General features: G+C 45.5%; 1 protein-coding gene across 2 annotated transcripts in view; it reads left to right on the forward strand.

The window, feature by feature from the left end:
- Positions 1 to 12,899, forward strand: part of LOC121707613 (synaptotagmin-2) — a 28,409-nt gene that overhangs the window by 2,700 nt on the left and 12,810 nt on the right. The window contains exons 2-4 of one of the 2 annotated variants that reach the window (XM_042090305.1): positions 8,680 to 8,946; positions 9,485 to 9,642; positions 12,300 to 12,431. In XM_042090305.1, coding sequence (XP_041946239.1) covers positions 8,739 to 8,946; positions 9,485 to 9,642; positions 12,300 to 12,431 — 498 coding nt within the window. In that variant the 5' untranslated portion in view covers positions 8,680 to 8,738. The remainder of the gene's footprint in view (positions 1 to 8,679; positions 8,947 to 9,484; positions 9,643 to 12,299; positions 12,432 to 12,899) is intronic. The other variant, XM_042090306.1, reaches the window with a different exon arrangement.

Raw genomic sequence — 12,899 nt, forward strand, 5'->3', positions numbered from 1 at the left:
TGGATGGTTTCTCTGGAGGAGGCTGGTGTGTGTGTGTGTGTGTGTGTGTGTGTGTCAGGGGGGAGCCCACTGCTATAATCACCCCCCACCAACCCACCGCCCCTGCCATACACACTTCACCATAGCCCAAAGAATGAAAGGGTGAAATGGCACAGTAGCCTTCATTTTAGAAGGGGTTTCTATGGGCTTGGTTTGTGAGTTCAATCTGTTTGTATCTTAATCGTACTATACTTTTTTTTAACAATTTAACAAACAGATTTCATTTAGTCTGTCCTGTCAGCCACCCACATTTAAGCACCATGAAGCCTTTACGATAGCTCTGTTGGTGGATAAACAGTCATCCAAACACCAACTAACTATTTGATAGCTCTGTTGCTGGATAAACAGTCATCCAAACACCAACTAACTATTCGATAGCTCTGTTGGTGGATAAACAGTCATCCAAACACCAACTAACTATGGTCCTGACATGGTCCTTCTCTGGCCAGTACCCCAGTGAGTCATGGGGATGATGCAATGTGTGAGCAAAAGCTGATCTATGTGTACAGCTCTGATTATGAGATCATCTATATGAGGGGGAGATGACCAGCAGACAGCGTGGTATTACCGGCTAATTGTATCAGCTGATTTACTGTAAACAACCCCTCAAATCTGTCAATCAATCTCAAAACCATGATATGACTGCTGTCATGGAAACGTGTTGATAGAAGCGTCTCCGTGTCTCCTGTCCTCATGATTGCTGTCATGGTAACTCTTGTTGACCGGGGCGTTTGGGTGACTCCTGTCCACATTCCCTGGCTGAGCTCATGTCGATCTCTCAGTCTCTCAGTGTGATGGCCTCTGTGACGGCTCAGGGAACAAGATGACAAACAAGCCATCGGCAACAAATCTATTACACCTCAAACTCTCTCACTGAAATCTATTGCTTTGAAATGGCTCACTCACTCATGCTCACACACACACACACACACACACACACATGCCCACTGCACTGATATCGATCCATGCTTGTTCGAGGTGTGCGTGTGTGTGTGTGGGTGTGTGTGTGCGTATGAGGTGTATATGTGTGTGTGCGTATGTGTGAGTTTGCATGTGTGTGTGTGCATGTGTGTGTGGCCTGTGTGTGTGTGTGTGTGTGTATGTATGTGTGTGTGTGTGTGTGTGTGAGTGTGTGTGTGTGTGAGTGTGTGTGTGTGTGTGTATGTGTGTGTGTGTGTGTGTGTGTGTGTGTGTTGTGCAGCGGGGAGCTGTTCATTTTGAGCTGAGGCTCTGGGATACATCTCTTTTGAAGCTCCCTCCATGGCAGCTTGAGACCTTTTTAAGTAAGCCTGCTTCTGCGGTCCTGTGTTATTATCTGTAAAATACTGGATTTTAAGGCTACCCTCCAAAACACTAAGCACAGAATTATAGTCATTTCAATACCACTTCAGTCTATTATATGATATTCTATGATATAATCTATGATATTCCGTTCCACTGTATTTGAAGGTATTGGAACATTGATTTAAATTCAGTCATCAAGTATAGGTTGTTTAAAGTTATTGATTGTATAAATGATTTTACATCATTTCTCTGCTTTTAATGTTACTCAATATCACATGTCACTTACATTATGTACAGTGATATTTCATTCACATTCAGGTTTCATAGCTGCACGTCTTAAGTCCATTGAAGTCAGGGATTATTCCCATTCAGGTTTCATTGATGCACTTCTGCGAGTTTGGCTGAGGTCCTTAAAAGTGCTGAGATTAATTAGTGAGGTAAGAGGCCCCACCAGAGACCTTGCCTTCCTCTCCACATCCTCTCCAAGCCGCCCTGCCAGGCAGGAGCACAGGCTTCGCTCAGGTGCAGGGCTAGCTTTTCAATTCACACTTCCAGGTTGTGACTTAATCAATGGTTGCTTCATTAGGAATGTCTTGTTGTTACTGTCTCAGCAGACATTTGCACAGGGAGAGGTATGTGGATTTGTTTCAGCAGCAAAATCACTTTGGAGGCACAGCAGTTCCTAATTAAGCCTCACTATTTGTCTTAGGACGGGTTGTACAAGCTCTGGGGTTTGTCTCCTTGGTCTCAGTCACCTTTATAAATTGTGCATCTACGATTGTAAGGAAAGGAACAGTGCACTAAATGTCATGTGGGCTCAATTTCACGTTTTACAAGTTCCAGTGTATGCTTTTGTTGGATCACACAGTTCTGCACGACAGAAGACGGTAAATGCTTCTGACAAATTGTGTTGGAATGGAAATCAAATGCAATCACATGGACCTGCAACAGCATCCAGACATGTTGTGCCCTTTGTGCAATTTGTGTTTTCTTGCTCAAACTGTGGTACAAACAGGCTCTACAAATCCAATCATCAGCACTGCAGTCCATGCTTGCACAGCAGAGAGGCTTAAACACAGACGAACAGGGAGCTCCAGAGAAGCCTGAGCACACAGCTCTCCTGTTGAATGGCAATCATCTGGGCAGAGAAGAGTGCCGAGCTGAGTGCTGGCTACTGCAGAGACGGCCAGAGCCAACACTTAACCCACATCGCAGGAGCACAGACTCGGCATGGGTCTGGCCCTGGTCTGGCATGGATATGGCCCTGGTCCGGCATGGATCTGGCCCTGGTCCGGCATGGATCTGGTAGAATGAACTAAATGTCATCTATCCAGAAGGCACAGAGAGGACATCCAGCATACGATGCTACTGCCAGACAGTCTGACCCAACACCAAACCCACATCACAGTAAAGGTCACAATGACACACACTCTGGCCTGGGTTTGGTGTGGATCCAGTCTAACTGTGGCATAAATCTGGCAGAGCCAAATGTCAGCTGCCCAGGCCAAGAGAGGGCACCCAGCGTGCCCAGGCCAAGAGAGGGCACCCAGCGTACAGCAGCGCTGTGCTTCTGCCAGACAGCCAAAATGGAACCCAAACCCACACATCTTACAATGGCAGCACCTGACAATGAAACAGACCTGTCATGGATTTTTCCCAGGTCTGGCATGGCTGTAACAGAGTTAGCTGATGTGCCAGCTATACAGAGCTATCCCAGTAAAGTGGAGCAGGCAGAGAAGAGCCAATGTCCAGCACAACATCCATTGAAAAAACACACACTGTACTGCTCAAGACCACAATGCACCAGGCTCTGGCATGGATACAACTGACACTGGAGAGGATTTGGCATGAATGTGGCGCGGACCTGGCCTTAATGGGGCTCAGATCTGTCACAATTAGCTGAATGTCCACCATCCAGGCAGAGAGGTGAGTCCGCACACAGCACTGGGCTACTGCTGGACATCCATTACCTGCAAGCCAACCCACACTGCAGTAACGACACAGACAGACAGCCGCTGACTGACACCAATCTGGCGACAATCTGGCAGAGTTAGCTGTCATGTAAGATACCAGACTAGACTAACCTTTACTCAGCCACAAGCAGAGCCTGACTGAAGGAAAGGCCACCCCAGCACAGCCAACGGCTAACTCTGTCTAATGGTCTGCCATGGATGCAGCAGAGATAGCTATTATCTCAAGCACATATTTATTCAGGCTGTTTCTCTTCCTCATCAATAACAATGTAAAGGGACAGTATGAGTTGATGTTAGAGGTAATACAGTGGTTATATAAAAGTACATTACAGGCAACTAACTGCATGTTTTGCAAACTCTTGTATGAGCAAAATATAATAACACCAAATAAATAAATAAATATAGTTTGTAAAATCCTATATGGTCAATACCATATATGGTCAAAATAGACAATGTATTATTTGTGTAGCAAAAGCACCCTAGAGACAGTAGAGAGTACAGTAGGCTAGAGGTTACGTCGTCATTATTTCCTGTTTTCCCCATGAGGGAGACTCGTGCCAGAGAAAGGAGAGGAGATAATTAATGAAGGCAGGCACCTCTGCAGCATGAGGCATAATAACCAACAAACAAACAGTCTGCCTAAGTCTGTGACCAGGAATAATTAAAGCAGCCAGGGCCTTTGTAGGAAGAACCTTTTGATATGCAGAGCATTGCAGCATGTTGATCCAGCAGGGAACAAATAAAATATAGGAGATAATTCCATGGTATTCCCATGGTAAAAACAATCCCATGGTATTCCCATGATAAATACAATCCCATGGCATTCCCATAGTAAATCAAATGGTATTCCCATGGTAAAAACGGCAGCCTGTGTAAAAACAATCAAACAAGCTAAGGAGCTGACTCTGGTGCAGGTTTGGCCCAGGTCCAGTTCTGTCACCGATCCAGTACACACTTGGTTTTAACCAGTTGAGTGGGCCAAAACACTGATCTGCCAACAGGACAATGCAGATGCTCAGGTAAGAGGCCTGCTTGTAGCCCTGCTTCTTTGATCAACATCATTATATAACAAAATGCCACTTGTAATAGCCTCACGTAGTCAAGATTAATACACACAGCTACAGTAATATGATGTTCCAGAAAATGTGATTGGCGACATGCCCTTGGAGCAGTGGGGGAAACTAGTTAAGTCTCAATCCAAACAGCAATGAGAAGCTACATAATAAACCATTTTCTTTTTAATTGAAATGGCCTACTAGCAAGGCATAAGCTCCAGCATACGACACAAATAAGCCCAAAGACACAATCCCACTAAACAGTCCTCACACTGACTCATTCCCAGGAATGGGTTTCTGCAAACCAATTAACAAGCTGAGAGAAGTCTTTTGGAAAAGGAGAGTTGTGCAGCAGGTTGTTGACACTTTTCCTCTGTCTCATTTGATGGAATCTGGTGGAAGTGTCAGTGTCAGTTAGGCTATAACATAAGGTAGTGCCTGCTAATGTCTACTGATGATAGCTATTATCATCGGTATGTAGCTGCAACAATGATGTATTGGCTGCTGTGGCTGTCTAAAATATCAGATGTGTCAACATACTTCCTGACTCAGTGAGCTTTCAGCAGAGACATGCTTAGATACTAAACAATAAGTTAGTAGAGAGATGGAGGGTGGGGGCACAAAGAGAGATAGAGAGAGAGAGAGAGGGGGGGGGGGGGTGTGGGGGGGGGGGCTTGCATTTATTTTTTCACTCTTTTTACTGTTTAATAACTCTGGCCCAATGTGATCTGTGGACACTGCAGGGACTGAGGATAGGTTCCTCTGCCTATCAGGTAGATTAAAGGAATTATCCGGAGTAAAATGCACTTTAGATCGATTTACGGATGATTGGGAGTACATACGTTGAGTTGACATCCAAATCATGTCATTCGGATGTGTTTTGAGAAAGTTCGATGTTACCGTTTTTAGTCAAAGCTTGTTAGCGTGGAAGTGAGAAGGGCATATTATTTCGCTGCTACAAAACGCTATTTTTATACCTCTTCTACAGTTTCAAACAACATTGTGAACAATTCATTCTGGACTCTCTATCCGACCACATAAAGACCTCGGGATACTTCGGTTTGGCTTTAGGGACCCTCTACTCACTACCACGTCAGTGCAATGTTGTTTGGAGCCATAGAAGAGGAACTTTCTCAAAACACATCCGAATGACATGATTTGGATGTCAACTCAACGTATGTACTCCCAATCATCCATAAATCGATCTAAAGTGCATTTTACTCCGGATAATTCCTTTAATGAAATCAGCTTCTTAAAGGGACACCAGGCAAGCCTGATGCTTTTTCTCTACAAAACTCCCCCTCGCTCGGTCTGAAGCTCTTTTCCTTTTCTTTGCATCTTCCGTTAAGGGTTTTCGCTGCTTTTTCGCCGGCTTTGCCATTATACACACGTTTGCAACAATCAATTAGCCTGCCTCTGTGCTGTAAACTGATCCTGCTTCGGTCGGCGGGTAGGATACACCGAACTTGCAAGTGGGATATTCTTCCTACCTGCAGTAGGGGTGGGCGAGAGAGCCTTCATTCGCCCCGTAATGAGTCATTTAACCATATACCGACTTACGAAGATGATTAATTAACACGAAAACGTTGCCTGGTGTCCCTTTAAAAGAACTTCTGATGGACTGACACTGTGACTAATTCCAATTTTCAGAGACATTATGCTGTGTAAAACAAGCAGTTCAGATATTTAAGCCATATGCAATGGCATGTTTGCTTCAGTTTCTAACATACTGCATATAGATATCTACATGTTTAAAACAGATTAGTTGTCTTACTAGTCTTAGTTGATCAATCTTAAACAAAAGATAAAAGCCACTGTAACCCACCAAATACAATTTCAGAGGTGAGAGGAGGAAGGACAGGTAAATGAAGTTTCATACACAAATAACTGAGCAAACATAGTTTTGAACAGTTTAAAGCCATTATAGTTCATTTCTGCACCTTTCTGAATAATGTGATAGTAATATGATCTATATGTATATTATCTATATATTATAGATCACAGGCTCTCGTAATTCAATGAAATACATAGAGAAGTCCCTATAAACCATTTTTAAAGGCAAAATATATTCCTCTGATGTAGCTAGTCCAGACCAGCAGAAGTGAGTCAAATTAATGTCATTTTAATTTTTTTCCACCTATCAGTTGATAAATATAGAGTCTTGAGCCTTTGATTTTTTTTTTTGCGAGCTGTCATGATCTGTCGGGAGAGGGAGACAGTGCTGTCATTTACCCTTGCTAATCAAATTAAGCCTTGTTAAATATTCCCTATGAAATATTCTATTCATCTCCCCCTGGCCTTTGAAGTGTCCACTCCTCAGAAATCATGTCCAACGCCGGCATTTACGAGGCCAGGTCAGCCACAGCTTATGCCCACCGCATTCAAACGAGCCTCACAACCTCCATTTTCATTTTTTACTGCCCCTGGATGGGCTGAGATGCCATAACCACAGGCAGATGCTATTGGGCTTTATGGCTGCGTCCCTGTGCTTACTGCTTACACTCCTGCCATCCACTCGACCCGCTTCAGAGAGGCCCTGCAACATATGCATCACAGCAACAGCAGTGTGTAGAGACAAAGACAAGGCAGCAATTATGTGTGTGTGTGTGTGTGTGTGTGTGTGTGTGTGTGTGTGTGTGTGTGTGTGTGTGTGTGTGTGTGAACATCCATTTTGTGGCTGTCTTTTCTAAGCAGCAGTGTGTAACTAACTGAGTCATGGCTCTGCTCTCACAAAGGGCCGAGCAGCTCCAGATCTTACTCCTGCTTCTGCCGCCGTCGCCGCTGCTGCTGCTGCTGTGCCAAAAGCTCTGAGTCAGCACTTTTTACTTCCAGGCCAATTATCTGAATGCTGCGTTGTCCACTAATTTATCCCAGCCTCAGCAGATGATAGAGGGAGCAGAGGCCTTTGTGTGTGTGTGTGTGTGTGTGTGTGTGTGTGTGTGTGTGTGTGTGTGTGTGTGTGTGTGTTTGAAGGAGAGAGAAAGAACCAGAAAAAGAGAGAAAGAATGAAAGGGACTCGGTGTTCATGTTCAGAGACATTATGTGTGTGTGTGTGTGTGTGTGTGTGTGTGTGTGTGTGTGTGTACATCTGAATTAGAGTCTGTGTTTAGCACAGCAGTAGCAGGCCCTGAGGAGTTGTGTTCTCTGCTCGGTGGTCGTGTTTAATCTGTCTCCTCGTCTGCACCGTACACATCACTGCCCCCCTCCAACCCCACACACACACACACACACTGCACCCGACACATCACTGCCCCCCCCCCCCAACCACACACACACATACACACACACTGCACCTTACACATCACACACACACCCCGCACATCACCATCCATCACCACCCCCCCCCCCCCCCCCACACACACACACACACACACACACACACACTGCACCCTACACACCAATGCTCCGTGCCCACCCTACACACCACCTGTACACCTCCACTCAGCACTGTGCACACCAATGATCCTCTCTGCACCATACACATGCTGCTCTGCAGTGAGGCAGCTGCATAGACAAAACATGCCACAGCAGAATGGGGACAGACCAGCATCCAGACACTGTGTGTTTGTGTGTGTTTGTGTGTGTGTTGGGGGGGGGGGGGGTTTAAGAGCTACAGAATGGAAGCACGCACCCTCCCAGGCACTGAGTTTGTGTGTGTGTGTGTGTGTGTGTGTGTGTGTGTGTGTGTGTGTGCGTGTGCATTTGTGTGTTTGTGTGTGTGCGTGTGCGTTTGTGTGTTTGTGTATGTGTGTGTGTGTGTGTGTGTGTGTGTGTGTGTCATTGAGAGCTACAGCAGAGAGGCTTGCCCTCTCCCAGACACAGAATGATTCATCCCACTGGTGTGCATAGAAAGAAACAGAAAAGCTGTTTTTGCCACTTCGAGCCACATCCACTGCTGTTCCTACTGATTGAACATTTGGGAGATATGCTGCTAATTACTGCTGTTTGAAAAAAGGGGGGGAAAAGAAATAAATGTGTTTATCACACACTGTTTGTCAGTTTGCAGGACTATTCCGAGCAGTGTGTGTGTGTGTGTGTGTGTGTGTGTGTGTGTGTGTGTGTGTGTGTGTGTGTATGTGTGTGTGTGTGTGTGATGTAATGCAAATCTGACTATTGTCTAATTTATTCTCTCTGCCTCATTGTCTGTTTGCTTGTGTGTGTGAGTGAATTGTGCATATTGTACATGATATAATATAACCTCCTGAAGTGTGTAGGTGTACTTACCCAGACTGATGTGTTCTTTCTCACTGTGTGTGTGTGTGTGTGTGTGTGTGTGTGTGTGTGTGTGTGTGTGTGTGTGTGTGTGTGTGTGTGTGTGTCCTCTGCAGGCCCGGAGCGAGGAGCGTGTGTGTGTGAGTGTGTGTGTAGCTAGCTCACCACCACCACCATGAAGCTGAACCTGCTGCGGCAGCCCCAGGCAATGGTGGCCCCGGAGCCCACGGGAGCCAGCACCACCAGCGCCATGACCGCGTCCCCGGTGCCTGCCATCTCCACCTCCGCCGGCAACTCCAGCGAATCCGAGGGGACCGTCAACAAGAACGACGTCTTTGAGGAGATCAAGAGCAAGTTCCTCAACGAGATTGACAAAATCCCACGTGAGTAATGTCCCTTTGATCCTCTGACTGCTAAGTTGACACCTCTCTCTCTCTCTCTCTCGCTCCAGGTATCCAGTAGTAAGATTATGATTGTTTGAAATCTCTCAGCTGTAGGTTTTTTACATACTCTAGGGATACACCAACAGTATATGCACCTGGTCATAAAAAGTAGGAGAGAGGCCGTTATACATTAATACTTTTATTTGCAAATAAAAGTATTTATGCATAGTGCGGCCTCTCTCCTACTTTACGTGATCTAACTATTCAGGCCAGCACTCTAATAGTTTAGAAAAATACACATTGAGTGAAGCCTGCTCCTATCCTCACTTACCTGGTCATAAGAAAACGTTTAGATTTGAATTTGTGTGCATATAGCCAGGTAAGGCAGGTGAAGTGTTTATGTGATGTACTTCTATGTGTGTGGACATGTGAACTGCACATACTGAAGTATGTGACCTTGACCTCCTGACCTCATACATGACCTTCCTGACCTTGTCCCCCCCCCCCCCCCCCCACCACAACACCCACCCCCCTGCAGTACCACCCTGGGCGATCATCGCTATCGCCGTGGTAGCGGGCCTGCTCATCATCACCTGCTGCTTCTGCATCATCAAGAAGTGCTGCTGCAAGAAGAAGAAGAACAAGAAGGGCAAGAAGGGCAAGGACGGCTTCAACATGAAGAACATGCAGGGAGATGTACGTCACTGTGGCGCCGCCATGGCAACATGGCCCGCTGTCATGGCGACAACCATGTTTAGCGCTCCACTCCCCACTCCCGATCACACTTACACATCAAGATATTCCTAAAACTCAAGTTGAACTTGAGAAGCTAATGCAGGGAATACTGTCACACTGCAGATGTCAGGAGACAGAGTACATAGCGTAAAAACAAACAAAAACAACAAACAAAAACAATCTCTCATGCTTCGTTAAGTCTCTACAGCACTGGAGTCGTCCATTTTCTTCTGTCATTTCAACAGTTTTCGTTCCTGTGTTTGTGATACACCATGCATTATGTAATTCATTGTTGCTTCCATGACAAATGACACACTCTTTTAGAGCCCAGTCAGGGTGTCAGTGAGGATTTTGAAATGCACAGCAGCCATCTCCAAAGCTGTCAGATCTCCAAGCAAAGCTACGCTGAGTGACAAACAACCCTGTAGAGTGTACTCATGCTTTTTCTTACAACTCTTGTGACGTTAGAACTGCTGGAGTGTGTCATTTCTCAGGTGTGTTGTTGGAGCTTTAGTTCTTGTTGTTGTTGGGCGTATGTGTGTGTGTGTGTACTGTGTGGAGTAGTAGTGTGTTTGTGAGTTCACCCTCTCCCTCTCTCTCTGCTCTCCTCCTCTTCTCCTTCTTCCTCCTTCGCTTTGTATCGTGTGTGGTGTGTGCGCGCCGTCTCTCGCCACCTGTGGGGACGGCCGGCTGACGGTAGGTGGACAGTTAAGCGGCGATGCTCTCTGGCTGCCAGGTGCAAGTATAGGTGGCGCCTGTGGTGGAGGGGGGGTGGGGCTTGGACACCAAAAACACATTGTAACTTCCTGGTTTGAGCCAATCGGCTACAGCTGCTTGATGATGATGATGACTTTAAAACGAAGGACAGTTACAATGTGGTTTATGCCCTGCCTCCCAGCCCTTTTAACACTTCTAATGGTACTTGAATAACACCAAACCATTAACACTGTTGATGAGATATGAATGCTATATGAACCTCGACTCACTGTAATATTTAACAAATACATGTGTTGGATGAAGCCAGAGGCAACCCACAAGAAACAGTATGGCTGCATGCATTAAAAAGCACAGTTAGCTTACAACATGCTAGCTAATGCTAACTCATACGAACACTAATGCTACAGTTATGCTGTATATATTTATAATAGCAAATTAGCAATAACAAATTGCTACTAACTTGAACTTTTTTTCATGAAAACAATGAAAACTGAAAAAAGTTAAGACCATCACTGTGCTCTTTAATTTGCTGCTAGGGAGATGATGATGTATTGACTTGAAAGTAGCAACACTTGGTGACACATTATTTTGTTCATTCGATGTCTTTGGTTTGACACGTGTATGACTGATGTGGAAAGATCATTTGTGAACAAAATCGGCATTAATCTGAGAGTGGGCTAGTTAATGAATTTGGCGCTCTCTCCCTCGGTGAAAGACCAAAAAGTCCAAAAGTTTTATTTGGCATCTCTGCTAAGAATTGCCAATTATTTTGCTAAACTGAGAGAGAGAAAAAAAACATATTTATCTCATGTTTTTGAAGTGGTTCCTGTGCTTACATTTTGAGAGGAGTGTGTGGTTGAGCAGGGAGGATCTGACGGCAAAGACAGAAGCTCTTTAAAGCCCTTCAGCAGGCTCTGTCTCCATGGGGAGTGGAGAGCTTGAGGAGAAAATGTATTCAGGATCTTTGAAGAGCTTTCCACTTAAACTGGCGATTTTGGACGTTGTTCGAAAACACGAAAAACTGCGACTCAGCAAGTCTTGCGTCCAGAAATAGAACAAAGAAATGAAATTTAAAAATCAACTCAGGTCTTTTTTTTATCACTTGGACTCAATCAGTGTGTCCCTGATGGACCGCTGGTGCTTGTGTGTTTCTCAAAGCATTTAGCTGAAGGGAGAGGCTAGATTCTAAATGCAGGCAGTAGAAATAAATTAGTTGACAGTAATATTCACACCATAACAAGCAGGACTGAAGCAGACGCTCAAGAAAACAAAAATCTGTATTGGGATCGGCTTGTAATGATGACATTAAACTAAGGAGACCTTGAGACTGTACAATTCAGCATAGGTACAAGTGTGGGTACGGGTATTTGAGTAGCCTATATAGTGCACTCAAAGTACTGGTCTCAGATAGCACAATGAGCATAAAACATTCAGAAAAAACTCAGGTTACTCTAAACACAGGTAGATATGACCACAGGTAAATCTGACCACAAAAAAAACATATAGCACAGGTTACTTTAAGCACAGGTAACTGCTTAGGTACCTCTTAAGACAGGTACTGTAGTGCACCCGAGCTTCCATCAGACGATCCCTGACCAATCTGACTGAAGTGAAGCATCCCTGCATGTGTGCGGTCAGGAGAGTGTGTGTCACCAAAACCCGGTTGTGAACTCAAGTCACTTGCCTGCATCCTCCCATGAATGACTGACAGCATCCATCAGTGACGACAGAGCCGCAAGGCCAAACACGCAACCCTGTGGGCCCCCTGGGGCCCCTTTACAGAACCCTGGCCCTGAGGGGGGGCCCTAGTCTGTGGCATGCTGAAGCAGGGACCAGTGAATGTTACCCATGATGCATCTCTCAAGAGTTTAACCAACCCTCTTTGATCCCCTGCCATACAGAAACATCAGGATGACGACGATGAGGAAGGTGAGACAGGGCTGACAGAGGAAGAGAAGGAGGAAGAGGAGAAGGAGGTTGAGATGCTGGGAAAACTGCAGTATTCACTGGCTTACGACTTCACAGACAATAAGGTCGGTCAGTCATACAGGGTGTGTGTGTGTGTGTGTGTGTGTGTGTGTGTGTGTGTGTGTGTGTGTGTGTGTGACACAGAGATAAACTTCACTTATCAGATCTCACCTAACTGGAAATTAGTATATGTTAGTATAATATATATACTCTTTTGATCCCGTGAGGGAAATTTGGTCTCTGCATTTATCCCAATCCGTGAATTAGTGAAACACACTCAGCACACAGTGAACAGAAGCACACACTAATCCCGGCCCAGTGAGCTGCCTGCAACAACAGCGGCGCTCGGGGAGCAGTGATGGGTTAGGTGCCTTGCTCAAGGGCACTTCAGCCGTGCCTACTGGTCGGGGTTTAAACCGGCAACCATCCGGTTACAAGTCCAAAGCGTTAACCAGTAGGCCACGGCTGACCCTAAACAGTTAGGCAAACCCATTTGCACAGGCCAGCTTGTGAGCATGTTTGAGGGGGCACCA

Source organism: Alosa sapidissima, chromosome 4 (genome assembly GCF_018492685.1).
Source record: "Alosa sapidissima isolate fAloSap1 chromosome 4, fAloSap1.pri, whole genome shotgun sequence".
NCBI classification, from domain to species: Eukaryota; Metazoa; Chordata; class Actinopteri; order Clupeiformes; family Clupeidae; genus Alosa; species Alosa sapidissima.